Genomic DNA, 23,756 nt, shown 5'->3' with positions numbered 1-23,756 from the left:
TTCACAGAACTGGGCACGTTACGACGCACGGGGACGTCAAGGGAATTAATACAGCTGCTGCCCTGTCTCCTCACATTTGAAGGGCATCTACATGAAAATAAATAAAGAGTTGGCAAAATATTATCTAGAAATTCACTGGAGCGATGCCAATTCTAGTCAGACGATATTTCTCTTTTTTTGGAAGAATTCAACCATTTATTTGGAATAGAATTTCAAAAAATAAAAAGACGATAGTTTAAAGTATGGATGAATTTATAACTTAGGTATTCTTTCGATAAGAATTTTAAAATTATTGTGAGAAATTAAAACATATAGTAAGCTTGCAATTCCTAAAATATAAAGAAAGGTTGCAAAAAAAAAAAAAAAAAAAATTCTGAAATAAAAACAGAGCTCCAAAAATTCTCCCGGATTTTGCAGAAGATATTGTTTTTATGTTTAAAATGGTCGCAAAATGCATGCTTTAATACTTAAATTTTGTTAGATAAAATTATTTTGCTTACCATTATATTTACATAATTTAATTTAAAATAATAAATAAAATTACTTAAAGAAATTCATTCTGACGCCATCGTAACACATATTCAAATTTTTTTATACTATTTGCACTTGCAGCAGAGCCACTTAGCAACATTAAAAGGAAACAATTGATTTATGCTAAGTTCTTAATTATTGTTCAAAAGTTGTGTTTTTTTCCTTTTAATTTTAATTTAATAATTTTTATTGAATTTAGAATTGCATGAATTTATGTCAGTATTTTGAACTTTCTTTTTTCATAGTATGCATTAGGGGTGAAATTTTCTAAACAATTCCAATAAATCTTTTCTTAGATTTTAATTTATTATTCGTAAATTGTGTTTTTTTTTTTGTCTTATTTTCATGCATTATAGTTTTATACATTAATTTCACTCAAGTATGTGATAAATTCTACTACAAACAGAAAAAAAAAATGATGGATTGATAATTTATTGAAAAACAATTATAAGCAATAACGCTCATCTTTTCTCATTTTTCTATTGCTTTAAAAGGATTATTGGTGAATGCCGATCATATTACATGCCGATCGCATGGAAATAAATTTTTTAAAAAAGATGTAAAAATACTTAAAATCAAATCGTTATTTACTTTAGGTGTGAAAGACAAAATTTACTTTTCCGTCGTTAACACTCCACATCTTAAGAGAAAAATGCATTTCCTAAAATTAAAATTTCACAAATAATCAGAGTATTAAATAGAGTATCATTAATTCGATTAATAATAACAATAAGCTCGTCGTCTAATACTAATAGTAAAGCTTTTTTACGCAGCGGGGCGTTGTTACCATCTGTTTAGAAAATGTTGCTGTTGTTTTTTTCTTCTTTTGTAGAAGAAAAAAAGAACTTTACATGCTGTAACCCTGTCGTCTTTTATATGCCGTAACTATGGAAACTCTTTATATACTTCTCTGTGTTTAAATTATATCAGCAAAAAAATTTTTTTCTTCTTTAAAATCCAAAATCTTCGTCTTCTTTTTTTTTTTTCTCCTCGTAAGTCCAGGGAAATTTTAATACCTACTGGTCTGAACTACAGAAACTATATATTAATTTCTCCCTTGCCAGTAAGTTCTACAATATGAGTTGAAATTCTTAGAAAGATAGTACAATGAAAAAGTCGAAAAAATTATCAGGAAAAGAAAAAAAGAAGAAAAAAATGTCAAGGTAGATGTGAATAAGTCCGTGAACTTATCTTAAGCGAAACGAGTTAGTAATTTTTTTTTCTTTCTGTTTTGGAGTTTAAATTCGTTACTGTATTTTACGAAAACATTATTATAGAAACCGTTGAACTTAAAAAAGTAAAATTTTTACTGACGAAACCGGTTTTCATCCATTTCAAATAGTTCAATAGGGTTCCAGAAAATAGAAGAATGTTTTTATATGGAGAAGGAATGGAATACACTAAGAGTAAAATTATTTGTATTACCCGAAATAAATAAATTGAAACAGTGTTACTGGACTGAGCAGTCCAGTCGTTATAGCAAAAAAAGGGTGTTTCTTCCGGAAAAATTAATACCCAAGTTATTTCGGAACATTATTATCTACACAAGCGAATTATCGTGTGTTTCCTATGTATTTTTTTTCGAACTGAATCGAACAAAGCCAAGCACGAAGTTGCAAAGATTTTTAAACATAGTAGGACGCTCCGTTCAGCAGCCACTTAATTTGTTTTCATTTATCATTGTTTTTTCTGCCTCTAAAGTGTCAATAAAACATTTTGTTTACAAAATATACAATTATTGTAGTTTCATGTAAGAGCATTTTGTTATTATGTTCATCGCAACGAAATGGACAATTCCCAGAAATTGGAAAAAATCTTTACTAAAAAAGGAACAAAAAAATTAACTTCAGAGAATACAGATTCTGTAACTCAATAAGAAGTAAATGAGAAATAGGGCGGGATAACCTGGTTGGCAGGGCGCTGGACTCTCTCCCGTGTGAATGGGGGTTCGAATCCAGCCGGTCTGTGTACGTTAAATTTGTCAGATCACAAAGTCCTCCATGTTCCTATAACAAATTATATACACCAAATATTGTTTACCCTTAAACTCAATAAATGTTTTGTATATTATTTATAATACCTACGTGCTAATGTACAGAATTTATTTTCATGTTGTTTGATCATTTTCGTTTTACCTGTGCTCTTACAAAAGAATAATCTGCAATATATCACCTCATAATGTACTATTGTCACAGCGTTAAAAATAAATATCTAAAAAACTCTTACATATTGTATAATTTCAACAATATTTATATAATAATTTACTTTTAAATAACACAGGGGTGATTGTGGGTCAAACTCAAAAATCCTGAAAATTTCTTGAGTAAAATCCTTCAAAAAATTTATATCTTTATAAATTTAAATAATTGATATTTTCAAAACATGACATTCTAAATCAATTATAAAATGCAGCATAATTTAGATGAATAATTACTTTTATCTCTAATCACATTTATTATTCTCCCAGAAAAAATATTTATAAATGAAAGAGATGCCAAGTATAAATTCTAGTTCTAATATTTTTAAATAAAATATATAAGAATTTTTATATAGAAATGTGATCGATGATTTATTGAAACTTCTGGACTTAAGATTTCCGGTAACTTTCGGATCGCGGTTAACGAAAAATCCGGATTTTTTCCGGAGCACAATCACTCCTGATAACACCAATCTATCTTTACCTTTAATGAATGTCTTTAAATTGTTACAAATGAACTATACCCTGTGGCAGAATTTTTTTGGGCTTTCTGCGACAAACCTCTCTATCATTCTGCAAGACACTATTAATAATAATTAATATACACGTTATTAAATTTTTAAATTCAAAGTAACAGAAACGTTGTATTTTCAAAGAAGTCTATCTGGATATAATAAAATTGTAAGTACTTTTTTAAAAATGATTATGTAATATTTTTTATTCTAATATCATGGGCGATACTCTCCTGTTTTGTAAGAGGAAAACACGCTAATTAATTTCTTTTTTCGTACTTCGTAAAGCATCATATTTAAAAAAAATAAAAAAATCGTAAAATCTGTGAAAGAAATAAAAAAGCAATTTTTTTTTAAAACCAAATAAGAATTTAAAAAATAACGAGCATTTCTTCCCCTCTGATGCGTGAAATAGGCATCTTTTGAATATAATCGTGGAGGAAAAAAGATCTTTCAAACACATCTGCAGTAAAGAAATTTTTTGCTTCAATAGTCTTTATTTTTAATTCTTAAATAAGAATCGAAAAATTTTGAACATTTCTTTCCCCTCCGATGCGCGAAAAAGGCATTTTTTTTAAATAGAATTTTAGAGGGAAAAAAAATTCAAAAATTTTTGCAGAAAAGAAAACCAAAATTTTTTACTTTCTGGCGGAAATTTTTTTCTGCAGATGAATATTAATTGTGCAGCTAAAAACAAAACTTGGCTCATTCTACACTAAAACCACCCTAATATACACCAATAAGTGTTTACCCTCAAATTCAATAAATTTTGCATAAATAACCACTCAACAAAAAGGAAACAAATGAAAGTTCATTTATTAGGACATATTTAAACACAAAACCATTAAATAAAGAAGCCCCATTGGAACCACATCTTTAAAAAGAGTCAACAATCATTAAATGTTGTAGATAATAAAAAGAATGGGGCATATAAAATGAAAGAAAAGTAAAGGTTATTTCAACATTTACAAAATTTATTCAAAAGTAATATGGAATTGCATGTCCAGATCAAATAAGAAAAATACACATGCTCTAATCATTGCTCGATGGTAATAAAGCCTCGCCTTTTCCACTGGAATTCCTTGTCCTATTCTCGACAAAATGAATCAATCTGGAAAGACAAATTAAAATGAATTAATATCTCAGATTAAAATATAAATCATGAATTCATTTGGAAAAATACTATGATTTAAAATTAATTGTTGAATCTAAGCATAAAAATACGCTAAAAGAAAAAGTAAAATTGTTATTGTTCTAAAAATTGATAAACTCCACTCAACTAACTTTTAAGTTTCAATAATTTCTTTAACTGTTACTTTCGCACACTTCAATTTTTATTAATAAAAATAATCTTTTTTTGAATCATAGATGAAAGGTGGGTTTTTACTGCAACACATATTCTTTGATTCCTTTTGCACTTTTTTGAACCAAATCATCTACTTGTTATACCACTTATTATGGACAACTGCTATTGATAAACAAGGAAGATGAGGGAAGAGATTGGGTTCACTTATTAAGAGCCAAACCTGCTTTGCTAGATTCTTTTTCATTTAAAGCCAGAGATTTAATCTATCAGAAAAAGGACAAAACTCAGGAAGATATACATCAAAAATTTGCAAAGAAAGAGGCTAAATCAAAAATATGATTGAGATTACTTATTGAGGGATTTAATATTTTAAGATTTAATCTTTTACTCCAAATAGCTTAATAAACATTTTGTTATAAATCCATTACAAGTAGTAATACTGTACAATTTAGTTACTACAACAATAGTTTCAAGTTTCTTATTGTTTTTTTTTTTTTTGGGGGGGGGGGGGGTACTTGTTAAGAGTTAATTTCGTAGATAACTTTTGGGCAATGTTCTCAAACAAATTCGCTTAACGTAATTTTTGAATAAAGATGAATCTTTTTAAATAACTTTTTACAGAATTATTGAATATAATTGAAATTAAATGTTAAATAAAGGTTAAATATGATTATTTTAACAATTTACTGTACTCTACTAACTTATATAAGCATACAATGTATAAAAAATTTAGCAATAGAAAAATTGAAATATAATAAAAAAAATTAACAATGAACATAAGCATTTTTAAAATAGGAATGGGATAATTACAATTTTAACAACTGCAGATTCAATGATTCCTGCAGTTTTCTTTTTAAGTAAAATATAAATTAAGACCAAAAGCAATAATTTCACATAAGCCTCATTTTAAAGTTGATCCATGTAGGTAATATGTTTTTATGCAATGCACTTTTTTCCCCCCGCGAAAACATGGTAAATTCCTTTTTTGAAACATTATTAAGGAATACACGTTTTACGAAAGAAAAACAAATCTTCAAATGATCTTTTAATTCATACTACTAACAGAAGCCTAACAGCTGGCTTGATACACTTTATTTAAAAAATAAAAAGATTTAATTTACCACATTATTTTTTACCACTGTGTTAATCTTCGACCAATAGTTGTAAAAATAACCAAGATTAGCACGGTGGTCAGAAATAATGTGGTAAAAGTAAACTACTGCAAGTGTACTTTCTTGTAGTATGTAATGTAATGCAGCATTTTTTTCTATAAGAAAAAGAAGCATAGTGAGAACTGCGATGTAAGAAAATACAAGTTGTAACAACCTGTCAACTACTTTTAATTTTAGTTCAGTAAAGGAGAGAGGTTTCAGCGCAATTAATTCTTGAATTTGATTAGTACAAATCTTATGAGAGTCCATTAGTAGCTCCAATAAGAATATCATCAAGGCAGAGCATTTTAGATTTTATCTAGTCATTACGGGTTACAGCTAATTTAGCAATTTGCTCATTATAATATATCCATAAAATTTCAATAAAGAAAAAATTTGGTCGTTAACTTTATTAAAAATAGTTAATAATTTAATAGCATTATTTGAATTTAATACTCACTATCAAGAAAGGCATAAAAAGTTGGAATTTTGAAAGGAAAAAAAAAAAAATGTTCAGTATAACAAATTAGCTCACGTCAACGAACACAAATTGATATTTTTTTATGATTTCCCGTGACTAAATAAGCCAATTTATTGTGTTAAACTATTTTTGTTTTTATGTTCAACTTTTTTTCATCTTATTTTAAATATGGATAATAAATTGAATCCGCTAATAAATAATAATAAATTGAATCCGTTAGCAAAATTTGATTCTTAAAAGCAATGACTACATTTGTAATATAGTAACTGTCTAAAAAAATATAGTTTCTCCAACTACTGGATTAACATTAACACGTGGAGTTTAAGATTAAAAACAATAGTTTAGATGAGAAGATTCAGAATTTTAAACCATTTTAGCAACAGCTATTACGGAACACGGAACATATCAACGAAAATAAATACATAAAATAACAAAACAAATAGATTCAAAATATTTGTGAGTGCCTCTTATTTAGAGAGCTCTTTTGATGCAATCAATGATTTATTCTTAGAGTTGAAAGTTAAATTAGATTTAAAAAAAGTTATTTCAGAAAAAAAAACTAAGCACTTAAGCAAATGATTATCTTCTCGTTTTTTTTATTTTTAAAGTTAAATTTTTAGCTATAAAATTTAATGCAAACTTAAACATGACCCTGAGTAAAAATAAAATGGCTTGCGAAAAATTATGTACCTTTGTTATTTTGAAGTCAATAGATATTTTGAAGTCAATAGATTTTGAAGTCAAACCCCTAAGAACAACAAACTTCCATTAATGACCATTTTTCTGTGGAACAGAGAGTGGTCGTCCCAAAGAAGTTAAAATAAAATTTTTTAAAATAGCTTAATATTTAAACAAATTTTCATTATTCATTGAATCCATTACTAGTTTTATTGACTGAAAATAAATTACATCTTGCTTTTTCTAATACTGTTAAATTACATTTGTTTCAAAAAATATTTTGATCAAAGAAAATTTCATTAAATATGTTATAATCTAAATTTTTTTTGCTATATGTTAGATGTTTTTTCAGAGTTTACTAAAAGTTAAAAATACAATTTTAAAAAGTATAAAGCAAAGGCCAAATATACATAATTTAAGAGCTACATTTGACTATTAAGTAGAAAACCATGAACCCCATTTTTAATTGATGTCCTGTATGTAGAATGCATACCTCGTAACACTGGTAGTTGTCAACTATTACTAACTAGTGTTGGTAAGTTTTTGACAATCCTAACATAGGAAAAAACAAAATCGTAAAACATTGTACTTACAATATAGGAACAAATAGTTTTATTCACATTCAAAAAAGCACATTGCAGAATAATAATTTTAACTGTTAATAATAATTTAAATTTTTGATTTAATTTTAATATAACCCGTAAAATTAAATATAATCTTGCTGGTAACCTTTCCTAATTTTAACAGTTGAAGTGGTAAAAGAAATATTGCATAATTTCATTTTGACTATCACTACATTGATAATCTAAATAGAGTCATAATCAAATAATTATCCAATGGGGAATTAAACTTTCTATCACTCCCAGGCTACTAAAATTATTCTACATTATCGTTTTTTTTAAATTTAATTTATTTAAAAAAAAGTTCTGTATGCCTTCCCGAACAGGATAAGGTTGAAGATCTTGTCATAAGAAAACTAAGAAACCATAAAAAAAAAATAGTTTCCAAAAGTTGTTTACCCATCTTTATCAAGATACTAACACAGTAATTAAGAACTTTTTTAAGCTTACTACCCTTATAAATAATTTACCATTACTGTTTCTTTGAATTTTTAAAATTTGCTTTGATAAATTTGTAAGTAAACTATGCTAATATCTTTATAACGATCCTACATGCAGATTTTTATTTAAAATATGTTCTATAATTAGCCAATATAAGTAAAATGTAGAACCAAATAATTAACACTAATTAAATTTTCAAAAATATAATATGGTGTTTTATGCATTTAATAAACCAAAGAAGTTCATTATCATAACACTTTAATACGAAAGAAAATATCAAGAAAAAAATTATCCTCCTATTTATAACTATTCTAATTAAATTATTAAATGAATACAGATATAGTTTTTTTAGTTAAATTTTGAATTATAGTCAAGTGAAATACATATTACTATAATTAAATCAGAAGTCAATATCACTACAATTTAATCAGAATTTGAAAATCCAATAAGAAAGATTGTCTTCTGTTTCTCTGTCTGCTTCATTTAAGGTGCTCAAAAGGAAAACAAAAAAATGTTCTGATTCAATTTCTACAACATCAGACAAAATCATACAGGATCAATAGGAAATTTTCAAATCGCTTAAAGTTGCTCAATTTTAAAAAGGGTAAGGTTGTTCAATCATCAAAAAATAACCTAAAATCCCCACAACTTTTTCAAGGAGCTTGTATTCTCTCTGACTGTAAAAATTTTTTTCATCATTTCTTGGAACTCTGAAAAAAATTTCTGATTCTACTTATTATATCAGGATAATGACTTATTTGATTTATATATTTATCAGCTCTCAATAGAAACAAAAGCACACCGAATAAACAAGTTTAGATATTATCCCAACATAAAGAACAGTTTTAAAATGTGTAAAACATTACTTTTGAAGACAATTTAAGATTTTTTTTATAAGGTCTGATTCTGTGAAAAATCTACACATTCTTATGAGAAAATAATGTTTCGTTTATACGAAATATTACAAGCGCAGACATTTCGTGTAAATTTATTCATAAGTTTCTGAATCTAAAATTACTGTAGAACTGGGTTGTTTTTTTTGTCAGGGTCCTGTAAAAGCAGGTTTTGTGTCTGAGAGGAAAAAGCACAGAAGTCATTTTTGTACCAGAATTGTAGTTTCATAATTTGAATTGGAAGTATCGATTGTTACCCAAAAATAACCTGCAATTTGTGCTAAATACATCTAATATTAGATTTTCTAGAATCTGATTGTTAACCTTCAGCAAACTAAATTGTAAAATAGATCAAGCTAACGCCAAAAACTTATCATGTACACACTTAAACAATTTATTTTCTGAGTTCTCAGAGCGATAATACGCCTTTTCATAGTTAGAAAAAGTTAAAATTCAGGCTAACAGAGTCTTAATGCTGAAAAAATAAACTAACAAGTATGTACAAACATACTTACCACATACGCTATTTAATAGCTACGTCGGCTTATTTACGTTTCCTTCTCTTCTATTTACTTCAGTATTCTGCATTTTAGTAACTATTTTTCGTACATTTCCGCAAGGGTCATGTTTGTTGTGGTGCTCACCAAGTTCCTTTTTAGACCTTTGTTTTCCTCCATGACCAGCATTCACAAATTTTTCTTGATCATAATTGTAGTGTTCAAATTGATCAAAGTGTTCTTCAGACATTTTCAAGCGAAATTATTTTTTAAACGTAGAATATTTCCGTTCCTTCGGCAGTCAGAACTAAACTTCTTTTAAGATTAAAATCGAAAAATATCTATAAAGCAGAAAGAAGCTTGACTGTGATGCCAACTAAATTGTAACTAATGTTTAAATTAACAAAAGCGACATCTATAATGCAATTTACTCCTTTAACTTGGTTGTAACCGTTGAGGATCCAATTTAAAATTGCCTATACAAGCTATAAGCAAATGTCTCAAGACATACAACATTAAAAAGAGCCACTACGTAAAACTATCAACATTAGCCGTGCCGAAATATTAAATAAGTATAAAATGTATTAAAGTAAAAATTGAGGCATGTTGCACTGGCTCATGCTATTTATAATCAAGTTGTACATAAAAAAGATTTTTTAATTTGTTTCTTCGAATATATTGATGTTATAATTAATTTTGATTTAACTCTTGTTTGTAAGTTCTCATTAGCTTTATTTTAAATATGTAGATACTATTTTGCCAAAAAATCATGTGAATACTATTTTAATTTTGAAATCTTAGTTTACTTTTGTTTATAAGTACCGAATAACAATTGAATTTTTTTTTGCAAATTTTTATTTTATTGATTTGGCCATCGCAACAAAACTGATGTATGATATATTTGATATAAATGCTTGTATAATTTGATTCAACGATTGATTGCCTGTAAATTTATTATATAGTAAAAATAATTTATTTTTTGTTTATTCCATGTACACGGAAAGGGAAATCACCTGGAATTTGATTATAGCATTGATAAGGGTGTGAGATAACTAAAAGTTTTGGTTTGTCCTTAGGGTCAGCTGTCTATCTGTTTTACCCTTGAATGTTATGCTACTATTGATTTTTATTTATTTCAATAATTTTTTGTTGTTGTAATTCGTCCTCCCCCCCCAAATTTTTTTTTTATTATTATTTTTAAAGCTTAATCTCTCTTAGATTTTTAATTTAAAATCTTAAACAGTTTTCGCTGGTTTTAGCATTTGTAAAGGAAATAGCGAATTGTAGCTTCGTTTTTTATATATTCAATCAATTTTATTTCTCATATTTAGCTGTAAGAACTTCAAAAAGAGGATAAAATATTATTCTTAAAACATAAATATTCATTTATAAACAATATTTGAGGATTGAAATAGTTTTTAAACAGTTACAATGGATGATGTTTAAGGATAGCACCATCTGTTAATCAAATAGTTTTTTAAAATTCTCTTAGGTACCATAATTATCAGTCTATTCTCCTTTGTTAATTCTTCTATTTGTGATGTGCAATCTTAGAGAGTGTTAAATTCACTTCTGCTTTTAAAATCAATTGATTGATGAAAGCTCTTGTAAAATATATTCAGGAATCTTTAGATTATTCAGAAATAAATTTGTGCTGGTTTAATTATGCTTAGGATTGTAAATAGTTTCTTTTAGTAAAATTATTAATAATAAGAAAATGTGATTTATTGCTATTTTTGAAGATTATTATTTAGCATTAAAAATCAGCCTTGTATATGATTGATATTTGAATATTCTCTATTGATTGGGAAAACCAGAATTACCCGGTACCTGAAAGGATTATCCATCCACTTGTTCCAAATTATTGGATCACTTCACTGTTAATAATTGCGTATTGCTTATAATTCTTTTAGAAATATAAATTAATATTTAATAGTAAAGAAAATTATTTTTTATACATTATATTCATTATTGATGTATATTTTTAAAAAAAATATTTGCAAATTGAAAAATTTTAATGTTTTTATTTTTAAGTAGTCTATTAATCTCTTGAGAATATCATTTGACTAATTATTAACTGGTAATTAGGATTGGCTATTGTACAACTCAAAACAGTTTGTATTTTAGCTATAGTCAGTTAATTTTACTATCAATCAATTGTTAGACAATTGTACTTTTGCAAGAACGAGTGCAGCAGACAGAGACATACTACACAAAAGAAACCACACGAGCTAAAATGGTTCTGAAAGGTAATTTTGGATAGATACACCTGTAGTGTATCTACCACTACAAAAATATAATTCCAATCCACTAGTATATAAGCCGTGTTAACTCGATTCTATGGTGGGGTACCTTTTCATAGATGAAGGTTGACATTGTCAATAACAAAACTCCCCACATCGTTGACCTGCGGACAAAATTTGAATGTGCCTACCTTGACAGAAACTTCCACTTCAATATAAACACACCTATCTTGACAGTGGCGCCCACTTCGATCTGAACACGCCTAGATTGTCCACATTGAACAATTGACTTGCTACTTGTGACTGTGACATTGTCCACCTCCTGGCGCTGTTGCTGCTCAGTCTCGATCACACACAATGTCGGCCTGTATACACTCGACTCAATTGCTAAAGGCAACACAAAAGCGACCACGACTGTGAACTTAATACAGCTCTCATGATCAGTACTCAAAAAGTACGGGGAAGCAATGAATCAACTAGTGGTATTCGTTCATCAAATCAGAGATATAATTCTGGTGGGGGAGTATTGTAGTGGTTGACGTTGTTGATAGCAACACTCCCTACACATCCTTATGGTGATGTTAGTTATAGACGTGGGTAGGATACATTTATAAATGGGTATTTGCCTTTGTACCTTGGGTACGAGGTCCCTGTGGCAGAATCGCGGCGACACCGCGACATTATCGCAGAACAATATTAGGTTCTTGCAGAAAGATTTTTTCTTTGAGAAGTAAAAGACTTTAATTTTCTTTTTTGCAGAAATATTTGTAAGGATTTTTTTTTTCTCAGCAGAGCTGTACATTCAAAAAATGTCTTTCACATGCATTGGATAGGAAAGAAATGCTCGTGATTTTTCTATTCTTGAGAATTACAAAAAAAAAAATTATAATGACTGGCTTCAGATCAAGTTTTAATATATAATATTTAAAAAAAAATTCTGAAATTGCTAAAATTTAAAAAAATAGTTCGCTCTAGAAATCATGTTTTTCCTTTCATTTCTTTACACCATACTTTACATTTTAATAAAATTTGACTGTGAGTGGGGATTTAGTTTCAAATTCAGATTTGTAGCAAAATAATTAATTAATTCATGTTGTACATTTTTCGTCTTATTTTTAATTGAATTGATATAAAATCGATCCATTTTATTATATTACGCTCTTAAAAATTTTAAATCACGCAATCGAGTCTTTACTTTATCGCTCGCAGCTTGACGCAATTTCATTGTAAATATGTGTAGTGTTTCGCTAATTTTTTCGGCAATTACTGCTATGAATTTTTATGTGTTTTTTTTTTTTAAAAATCCCGCTGTCTTTCATTGCTCAGTTATTATTGACTTTTTAGAAACACTGATATTATTTAGCAAGCAAAGTTAGAATCGAGGATTCAAGAAATCTCTCTTTGATACGATTGGTTTGCACCGATATCCTCATTAATCCATTTGGTGTGTCAATAATTCTTTTCATTGTTATTGTTAAGAATTTTTACTTAAAAAAATCGCGATGTTTTTTACACTATTGTATTACACGCAAAGCTTATTGGTTATTTGATTATTTACTTTTAATGTGAAGATTTCATCGTTTCTTGAACTTTTCCGCATTGTTTCTTAACTTCTTATCGCCCCCCCCTGATGTTTCACACAAATACAGATTGCCTATCAGTATACCATAAAATCGCTCCCTTCTCTTCAACACAATTTAAAAGTTCTTATTTTAAGAATAAATTCATAAAATTTATTTCTAAAAAATAGTTATTCTGATGTTTAGGGTTGAGGATTATAATCCTCCTTGTAATCATGGTTCATTTACAGTAAAGACACTATATAGTTTGTCTAAAATAAGAATTCCACCAGACATTCATCTGAACCTGTGGTGGTGACAAGGTATGACTATTTCAAGTAGGGGTGAGGGGTAACTGTTTTGGAGAGGTTTCAGGGAATCTCTTTCTTCAGTCTATTCTGTTAGTCCTAGAGAGAAGCTACCCTTCCAAAAATCCACCATTCTTGTTTCCGTAGCAGTAGACAGTCTCAGACTTTGTGGCCAAAGGAGTTCTTAGCTTAGACAAACTATAGTGTTAGACTGTAAATAAGCAATAAGGGGGATAATCAATCATAGTCACTGAATTGAAGATTTCTAACAAAAGTGCATTAAAAAAGTAATGTAAAAAGTTTTGCATTGTGTTATATAAAATAAAGTAGACATTATATTAAAACATTTAAGTTCAAGTTTGCACATTTTTCAAGAGAAAATAGTTTTTTTCTTCAATGCAATGGAATATACTGTATTAATTGGAGAAAATCTAAATAAACACAGAGAATAAGATTAAAATTGATGAAATTTGTTAAAACAAAGTCTCAGGTTTTGTTTATTTGGGTTTGTAAATTTAATATAAGTGATAAAAATAATAGTATAAATTTTATATCTAAATTTTGAAAGAAATTTATTCATAAAACTGTTTTATTTAAACTAAATTTGTCGCTTTTTTAAAAAAAGAAGAAGAAAAAACCATAATTAGTTTAAATTCTTTGATATTTTGTTTAGTTTTTTTTGTATTGATTCAATTTCAGAACAAAATATAAAATTTTTTTTTAAAAATTGATATTTGTTGTGAAATTTCAAAATTTTATTTTAGTCAATATAAAATATGGAATTATCCAATTTACCTTTTTTATTAATGAGTTGTTTTTCAAACTTTAAAATGCAAGAAAGTTCTGACAATTGAGGTAGTAGGTAGGTACTGTTTTGGTAGTACACCTGTATCTACTACTACAAAAATACAATTCCAATTCACTAGCATATAAGACACGTTAATTTGATTCTATGGTGGATGTACCTTTACATAGATGAGGGTTGACATTGTCGATAACAACTCTCCCCACATTGGTGTCCTTCGGATGTAATGTGACCACGCCTACCTTGGCAGAAACGCCCACTTCGATTTGAATATGCATACTTTGATGGATGGTCCACATTGAACAGTTGACTTGTGACTGCGACATTCACCTCCTCAAGCTGTTGCTACTCGGTCTCGATCACACACTACGTCGGCCTGCATACACTCGACTGCCAGACAACAGAAAGAGCAATCATGACCGTGAACTTAATACAGCTCTCCCGGCTTCTCACAAAGCAGCAATGAATCTATTAGTGTTATCCAATTCATCGAATTCTATCGTGAATAAAATACTTTTCAAAATTAATTTATTGTCACTTCCAATGACATGTATATATATATAAAAAAATTCTTGTTTAAACAATATCCAAATGTATATTTCTGTATATATGAAAAACAAAACTGTAACTCCTTTGTTTTGAAATTTTTAAATAATTGATCAAGCACGGGGTCGAGGTTGGCTGGAATAGAGGCCAGACGCGGATTATAATGGTAAGGGTTTTACTAACCTAGGTGCGTATCCGCGTCTGGAAGGAAAGAAAGAAAGTGTATCTAGCACTACAAAAATACAATTCCAATTCACTAGCATATAAGGCATGTTAACTCAATTCTCTGTTGGGGATACCTTTTCATAGATGAAGGTTGACAATAATGACAGATAACAATTCTCCCGACAGATTGATATCTGTCAACCATATCATACATATTGTTCTAATCAAGAAAACTTAATCAAAATCATCCTCAACCTTTTTGAATGATCCCATAAAATTGGTTAAATCAGTCAGTGAACATGGGACATTTCAGTTGAAATTTGGATTGGTTAAGAGACCTTTCACTAATTTTTTTTATTGTTTAAACTTAAAATGGACCTTCCACAAAATATTTATTACAAAAACGAACAATGCAGAAAATATTTTGTTGATAAAACGAACCCTTCACAATACTTTACCTTTAGAAAATAGAGTTAATAACATTTTCATTTCATAATTTGAAAACTAAAACTCCTTGTAAGACATATTTTTTTTAAAAAAAAGAACAAAACCTTTTAAACAAATTAGTTAATTAATATATTTAAAAAAAATTATATTTTAACCTCATAAACAAGGTGACAGAGTTCTTCCTAGGAATAAAAAAAGACAGGGTGCTTCCTCACAGAAAAAGGCACTTTGAGTGTTGAAAGGGCACTCACTTAGCACTGTAAAAATCTATCAAAATGTGTAATATCATATAATAACTGAATTTAATCCTCAAGTTTTAAATTATTCTTCTATACTATTTTGTGAATAAGTTTTAAAGTGTAATTCTCATTATCAAAATGTAAGAAAAATTTTTAGCAAAAGATGAAGGCGCACTAAAAAACAATCTCTGTGCGTACATTTTTTTCAAAAAAAAAGAAGTAAAAAAATTTATAATTGATCAACAAAGCAAAACATTTTTCTATAATTTAAACTGAAAATTATGAGAAAATAACATTTTAAAGGTGGATTTTTTTTTAAAAAAAGTATTTATTTATAATATAATTTTAAAATCACTTAAAAAATTCACACCCTACCCCTGAAAAAAGAGAAACCTATAAAAATTTAACCAGTTGAGAATAATCCTAACAAATTAAATATTTGTAATAGTAACCAGAATTAAATTTTTTAAGGCTTGTAATTTTACCAGTCTGTAATTATTATTTAAACAATGAATTAATTTTTTTAAAATGGAATATGAATGAAAAAGCAGTGTTTTTAAGGGATTGGGTCTGATTTTTCAAAAACAGGAAAGACGGCACATATTTAGGGATTAAAGGGCGAGCCGCCAAGCACATATTGTAATTCTCTAGTACGTATTGAGATATAGAAATGTAAAAATTGCTATTGGTATAGTTTTGTTGTTTAATGTGCCTTTTGTCATTTTAAAGTTGATAATTCTTTATATTAGATAATAGTGTTACAAAATGGAAGAAAGAAAAGATACTACAAATAAAGAAAGAAGAGATACGGCAAATGGAGAAAGCAAAAAGAGGGTCCCAAGAGTGGATCAAACTAGCCGTACTTTTGCATCTATTAAAAGTATTTTAAATCCAGGTAATTATGTATTTCATTAATTTGATGGTGCTTTATCTTTCGATAAGCTTTTCTTTGCATTCTTGTATATCTCTTCCTTGGAACTAGAAGGGTTAATGTTCAGCTTGAATTACATACTACCAATGAACTCGAAATTAAAGCCATTGTCTCAGTTGGGTAAAAATTCACATTATAACTTACCTACTTTCTAGGTGTAATGCCCATTATTCTATTGATGACCTGTTCACTGATGAAGATAAACCGCCATTTGTCATGATGAAAGCATTTAAACACATGCATCGTTTTTTATTTTTTTTAAAAATCACAATAAACTATTAGAAAAGTACTAATTATTTATTCGAAAAACATCCTACTAGTTATTTTTTTAAGGTTTTTGACACATGACGGTTTTTACCGGTTTATACCATGGTTTTTACCGTCATGTCAAAAACCCCTCTGTCAAATACGTCAAAAACCCAAAGTTTTGGTAAAACTGTATTTTTATTTGAGTTTAACTGCTTATAATTTAAAATTAATTAATTTTTGGGCAATAAAATTAGAAAAAAAGTTGTTAAAAGATATTCAAGAACAGATTCTTGCATTTTCCCAACATGATTATATCAAAACATACTATTTGAAGTAAAATATTAGGATACTAAACAAAATTTTCAACATTTCCAAGCATCATTTTGTTTGGCATATTACATTACTGAAAAATGTCAAGTTATTCTTGAGTTAGAGTTTGTTAGCAGTTACAAGTTTTGAAAGTTTTGTTTAGCTTATTTCTAATATTTAAGAAATGCCAAATTTTAAATTCTTCTTTTTAGTTCTTGAATTTATTAATAGTTCCAAGCTTTTTTGTTTGTTTGTTTATTTCTAACAAGTAAGAAGTGCAAAATTCTGAATCCTTTGCAAATCCAGCTATAATGATAAAAGTATCACTATTTTCAATAAGTATATAACAATATTTCTATATGAATGTATATCCTTCTATAAGAATACATGTATACGAGTATAGTTGCAAAATCAATAGCAATCATTTACAACATTCATTTATAAAGTCAATTATGTAAAAATAATATATTGTCCGCTATATGCCATAAATGAAAGAAAACAGTAGGTTTTTGACAGTTTTTACAGTGGTAAAAACACGGTTTTACCACTGTCATGTCAAAAACCAGTTTTTGACGGCAAAACCCAACCCTGATTTATTATAGTTATACTTTGATGCAATCCTGTAGCGGAATTGACTGAATCAATCAGCACCACTATCTTTGTAAGCTTAAGTTAGTCGGTAATTTTGTTTTAGTATGTATTAAATAAATTATATTAGGAAGGATTTATAGTTTTATTGATATTCCTGATTTCCCTGGTAAAAAAAGTAATTTGTCCTGATATATCTGATTTTTGTGTGGGTTCCGAACATCCCATTTTCTAAGAATACGAATGTGGATTTTTAAAAATTAGATTTAATGAATCAAAATATTTGAATCTTTGATCCAGTATCTCTTTAATTTAATTAATATTTCTAGTTTCAAAATTCAACATTCCAAATTCAGTAATTTCAAAATTCAACAGTTACAATATAGAGACCATCTATATTTTATCTACAGTCAAACCTCATTAACGTCAATTTGAAGGGGGACAAATTTTTTTTGACATGTAAATTAATGTATATTTCATTTTGAAAAAAGTTTTCATTTTGTGCTTCATGTTAAGTTAATAAGTTCTGCAGCCAATTACTTTAAAAAATAAAATAAAGTTATTTTAGTATTATCAGTTCAAACAAAATTCAAAAAGTGTACTTACATTTTGTGCTCTATTTTATTTTAATTCCATAGAAGCAATTAAAAAACCCTGTGTTTGCCCTGGCCTTCTAGAGCGTTTTGTCATGTCATTCTCGTTGTTGCCAGTTCAATATATTGATTGTTTTAAAATCTGCATTAATGAAGACTAGCTATCAAAATTTTGTATATTCTCTAGCTCAGATACTAATTAGTTTATGCTTGAATATTCAACATTTTAAGTGTTTGTCTAGTTGTATTTAAACGGCCAATATGTCCCACAATTTGCATTCTGTTTAACTTTATTGATTTTATTACATCAATAGCATTATAAACAAATAAAACCTGACTAGGTTAAAACACATACAACTCTAAACATGTATATCTTTCAGGTGGAAGACGTGAGCAAAAGAAATCATTTCCAGCTGCAGATAACACAAAAGTTTCTTCAGAAGACACCCGTGGTAATAGCTATGCAACAGTGGGGAGTTCTAAAGAAGATGTCCCTCATTCTGATAGGCCTAGAAACTTGAGTGGCACTGGTAAATCTGGTGTAATTACAATAAAAAATGAAACAAGTTTGCAAGAAAGCAACTCATCTATGGAACTAAATAGAAACGTTCGTTATTCTGAGACAAATCATAGTACCACAGATTTTCCTAGAAATTTAAATAGAGCTGATAGGTCTGATGTAATAGCTACAAAAAATGAGCCTAATTTATTAGAAAACTGCTCATCTAATGAAATAAAGAGGCATGATGGTTTTCATAAGCAAGTCACTGAGAGAGGTGAACAAACTAAAACTGTTCATGGGAATGAATTCAATAGAAAAAGTTTTAAAGATAAATATTCAATGGAACAAAAAGTAAAAAACTTGTGCCTAGGCCGATCTAAAAGTTTTGTGAATGAAAAAGAAAATAGTCATTCTAGAACTCCAGATTTCAACAGATCAAATAGTTCTAACCAAAAAAATCCATCTTACAGTCATTCCTCCTCTGTAAGTTCAACTGAAAATAAATTAGTTAAAAATTATCATTGTAGTGATGCTTCTAGATTGAATGACTGTCATTCTAAACGTATGCACAAAAATAACCCAAAGAGAGATAGTTCTGAACAATTTAAAAATTCACAAGATTGTCAGTCTGTCCAAAAAAACACTGAGAGATTTAAGGAATTTAACGCTAGGAATCGAAATTTCTTTAGATCTAAGAGTGAAGGACCAGATTTTTCGACAAAGGAATCTGCTTTTCAAGAATGTCTAAGTGTAAGTAAAAATTCTGGAAATGTCTCTTCTCCTGGAAAATCTTGTCATCATAATGAAGAACCTGATGAATCCATATTATTTTCATCTGTAAACAGTAAAACAAACTCTGAAATTAATAATAAGTTTAAATTCAAAAATTGTCATTCAAAAAGTGTGAGCTATAATATGTTGAGAAATAAGGATAATGAAACATTTGATTATAATTTTAGAATTAAACCTGATGATCTTAAAACCCCAAAAAGAAATATAAAAAAGGAAAACAATAAAATTGTTGTTTCTGTTTCAACTAACAGTCCTTTCATTAGTGAAGAGGTCAAGGTGAGTGATGAAGGTGATTTTTCTAATTACCTTAAAGAAAAAGATACGTCTACAGCTAATGTGCTTGAAGATTCAGATAAACTCCAGGAAATAGATTTTAGTGACTGTCTTGAAGATATATCACATTCAAAAGATGAGTTTTTTCAGCCTGATGATTCTTTTAGCATTCCACCACCACATCCTCGGAATAATGGGGACAATTGTTGTTCTCCAGGGCAAACTAGTGGCTACATTTCAATTGGCGAATTAGTAAGAAATTTTTTGGTTTCATCATTGCTTTTTTATTTCAGCATTGCTTTATTTTATCATTGCTACTAGGTTCCCACAGGTCCTATAAATTTATAATAGTGGTAGTAAATTTACATTGTAGGAGCTTAGATTTTTAAAACTCATTTAGAGTTCTGAATATGAAAATTTCACCTACCTATCCTCCAAATTATGGGGACAATTGTTGTTCTCTAGGGCAAACTAGTGGCTACTATTCAATCGGGGAATTAGTAAGAGTTTTTTTTTTTGTTACATCATTGCTGTTAACAAATATTTTTATAACCCCTTTGGCCCAAATTATGGGGACAATTGTTGTTCTCTAGGGCAAACTAGTGGCTACTATTCAATCGGGGAATTAGTAAAAAATTTTTTTTGTTTCATCATTTCTGTTAAGAAATATTTTTATAACCCCTTTGCAGGGTTGGCACGTTTTTGACATGTGACAGTTTTTGACAGTTTAAACCATGGTTTAAACCGTCACGTCAAAAACCTCACTGTCGAAAATGTCAAAAACCTATATTCATATGTGAAATTTAATTAATACATAAAATTTATATAGATTTTTTTATAAAGGATAGTGTTTCTAAATATGTTCTAGAAAAAATAAATTTAAAATTTTGAAGAAACACTTATATTTTGAATAGTAACCAAAATCTTGTACTTTTGAAAGCTCACATCTTTTGTAATATTATGTATTCATTTTCATGTGTTATTGAAAATCTGCAGTGATATTATTAAGAAATTTATTTATAACCAAATTTAGTGTATAGTATAGATTATACTAAAAATTAGACATTTTTAAAGATAAACATTAGCAGTTTTGTACATTAGACATCTCTTAAAGAAAAATCTTTTTAATATTCTTTTAAATCTTCTTAATAATCTTTTTAACATAAGACAATACAAATTTAAGTGCTTTCTGTTAAATACACAGAGTAGTTAGTGTCAATTTACAGTATATTCAGCCTATTCATTTGCTATGCTGAAAATTTAGTTTATCCAAATACTTGTGAATTTCATTTTGCTGAATACTATATAGTTTTGTTGAATATCTAAATATTCAGCTGTTGAATAATTACTTCTTGCTTTCAAGATATGCATTATTTGTATTCTTAATACAAGTGGAGAAAAAAAAATTAAGAGGTAAAAATTTTTTTAAAATGATAAGTGTAATAATTATAAATAAATATAATAAACAATATGAATTATATTTATCATTATTCACAAATATAACTACTTTTAAATTCAAATTAACATACTGGATAATAAAGATATTTGGTATAACATTAAAAAAATTTTTTATACACTTGTATCAAGTTTGTATTTATACAACATAACTTGTAAGTTCCTTATTAATATTAATTATATGTTCCTTATATGTCAAAAATGCATAGTAATAAACTTTTAATTTTCTTAAGTATCAAAAAAAAAAAAATTTTTTTTTCAAAATATAAATATTTAAACAATTTTTGTGCAAAATTTTTCTGCACATGCATTTGAATATAAATTTCTGAGATTTTAAATCTGTTATTTTACCTTAATTTTAATTAAAAAATATTTTAAAACCTGCTGATTACCTATAGTATAATTAAATTTCAATATAATGCATGGCAACTGTTGGTAGCTTTGAAGTTTATATATTTTCTTGGCAAATTTCAGTTTTAGACGGGTTTTTGACGGTTTAAACCAGTATTATACCCTTGTCATGTCAAAAACCACTTTTTGACGTCAAAAACCCAACCCTGCCCCTTTGGCAGAATTTTTTTTATCTGCCTGCGACAAAACTCTCTAGCGCTAATATCTTTCTTAATGATGTTTTTAATAATATTAAACATCTATGTTACTAATTTAAAATCACAAAAGTGCTATGGTTACAAAAAAAAAGAAGAAAAAACTTTTTTTTTTTTTTTAGTTGAACATGTAATAATTTTTTATTCTAATTTTATGGTTGATGATTTCGCAAAAATTGTTTCCTGCATTGCATTTTGTAAATAATCATCACAGTATAGAAAATAATTAAAAATCTCAAAATCCATAGTAGTAATTGCCGAAAAAAAGATCAACGACAGAATCACGCGAATCAAACTTTTCAAATGCGTGTTTCCTTTCAAGATAAATTTTTTTAATAAATAATATATAAAAAATGTCGGATTTAAAAACTATAAAAAAATCAATAGCAATATGTACCAAAAATTCAATAGAATTATAATCTTAAAAAGTAAATACTCAAAATGCACTATTCGAATTTTCCATATCGTTTGAAATATATCTGATATTTAAAATCTATGCGAAAATCAGTATCAATAACTGCCGAAAATACAATCAAAACATTACATTGATTTACGATACCACAGCGTAAATTGAGCGTGTCAAAAAGTGATTATCTAAATGCCTGATTCAAATATTATGTGTAAATTTCTGTGGAAAAGAAAAGTAATTTTTTTTTGCTTTTCAAAAGAAAAAACTTTCTGCAAGATCTTTGTAACATTCTGCAACAATGTCGCCGTGTTGCTGCCATTGTGCCACGGGGTTTATAACGGATACTATAATTTAGGGGTGCACAATCTCTAATTTTCAATTGTCAATATGCGTCACTGCCTTCGAATCAGATAGTAATTGGGGGGAAAAGCTACATAACAAGCATAAGAAAATTATAAAATAAGAAGTACCGAAATCAAAATAATCAAATCTTAAAATATGAAGGGTAATTCACGGTGTCAAAAGCTTTATACCAGGGGTCCCCAACCGTATGCACCATGGCACCCGTTGTTTGTGCGGAACAATAAAATATTTCAGTATTCCATTTTCAGCTCAGTAAAGGCAAAGTACTTGATATATTTGTACATTTAATTGAAGAAATAAAAAACTATATTGCAGTTAAAAATCAAATATTTTTAGAACAAAGAGATCCTCTTTAGTTAGCAGATTTGTCTTTCATAACGGACATAATGGAAAAACTAAGTAATTTAAACTTGGAGCTGCAGGGAAAGGGCAGACATATAAGAAGAATGATAGGGGCTATAAACTCATTCAGAGCTAAACTAGTTTTGTGGATATCACATTTGAAAATGAAGTCTTGTGCATTTTCCAAACATGAAAAAAATGATAGGTGGTTGTGAAATTGACTTATCAACATTTGTCATAAACCTCCAATTGCTTCGAGATCAATTTGAAAAGCGCTTTCAACAATTTAATATCATCGAGCTTTTGATCACCTTTTTTGTAAATCCTTTTACCAACCAAATAAATGTAACCGTAATAGCAACTTACATTTCATAATTTCTTCAAGTAAGGCAAGAAGAAGGGGAGACAGAAATTTTGAATCTTCAGAATGACATTATCCTCAAAACTATTATATCAGATGAGAAATTCTGGAATATAGTTGACAGAAATAAATTCAAATCCCATTCTTAAAAAGAGCAGCATGTAAATAAAGTCGTTTTTTGGTTCAACATACTTGTGTGAATCATTGCTTTCAAAAATAAATATCAATAAGTCAAAATAGAATCAGAATAAAATAAAATCAATATAGATCCCGACTCTTACAGATAAACACCTTGACGATTGCTTGCGAGCAGGAATGCAGTGCTGGCCAGTAAAATGCAATACCAAAGATCACACTGACTGTAC

General features: G+C 28.2%; 2 protein-coding genes across 6 annotated transcripts in view; one reads left to right on the top strand and one right to left on the bottom strand.

The window, feature by feature from the left end:
- Nucleotides 1-23,756, top strand: part of LOC107447369 (terminal uridylyltransferase 4) — a 101,249-nt gene that overhangs the window by 17,672 nt on the left and 59,821 nt on the right. For 3 of the 4 annotated variants that reach the window (XM_016062261.4, XM_043040574.3, XM_016062257.4), the window contains exons 1-3: nucleotides 9,763-10,021; nucleotides 16,369-16,514; nucleotides 18,670-20,108. In XM_016062261.4, the coding sequence (XP_015917747.2) occupies nucleotides 16,385-16,514; nucleotides 18,670-20,108 (1,569 nt within the window). In that variant the 5' untranslated portion in view covers nucleotides 9,763-10,021; nucleotides 16,369-16,384. Of the gene's footprint in view, nucleotides 1-9,762; nucleotides 10,022-16,368; nucleotides 16,515-18,669; nucleotides 20,109-23,756 lie in introns of those variants that run through there. The other variant, XM_016062259.4, reaches the window with a different exon arrangement.
- LOC107447372 (uncharacterized) lies at nucleotides 4,039-9,616 on the bottom strand. 2 transcript variants are annotated; one of them, XM_087153252.1, is made up of 2 exons: nucleotides 9,326-9,616; nucleotides 4,039-4,351 (listed from the first exon to the last, which is right to left on the bottom strand). In XM_087153252.1, the coding sequence occupies exon 1, from the start codon at nucleotides 9,555-9,557 to the stop codon at nucleotides 9,345-9,347; it is 213 nt and encodes a 70-aa protein (XP_087009378.1). In that variant the 5' UTR covers nucleotides 9,558-9,616; the 3' UTR covers nucleotides 4,039-4,351; nucleotides 9,326-9,344. The 2 variants fall into 2 exon arrangements, with proteins under 2 accessions (XP_087009378.1, XP_087009379.1); XM_087153253.1 differs by having other exon boundaries at nucleotides 9,333-9,616.

The sequence above is a fragment of the Parasteatoda tepidariorum genome, chromosome 10 (assembly GCF_982258835.1).
Source record: "Parasteatoda tepidariorum strain Cologne lab strain chromosome 10, Ptep-v5.0, whole genome shotgun sequence".
Classification (NCBI taxonomy): Eukaryota; Metazoa; Arthropoda; class Arachnida; order Araneae; family Theridiidae; genus Parasteatoda; species Parasteatoda tepidariorum.
This window is presented reverse-complemented; position numbering and strand designations above follow the sequence as displayed.

Coding starts and splice junctions, on each gene's coding strand:
- LOC107447372 (XM_087153252.1), bottom strand. CDS start 9,557: ATGTCTGAAGAACACTTTGATCAATTTGAACACTACAATTATGATCAA.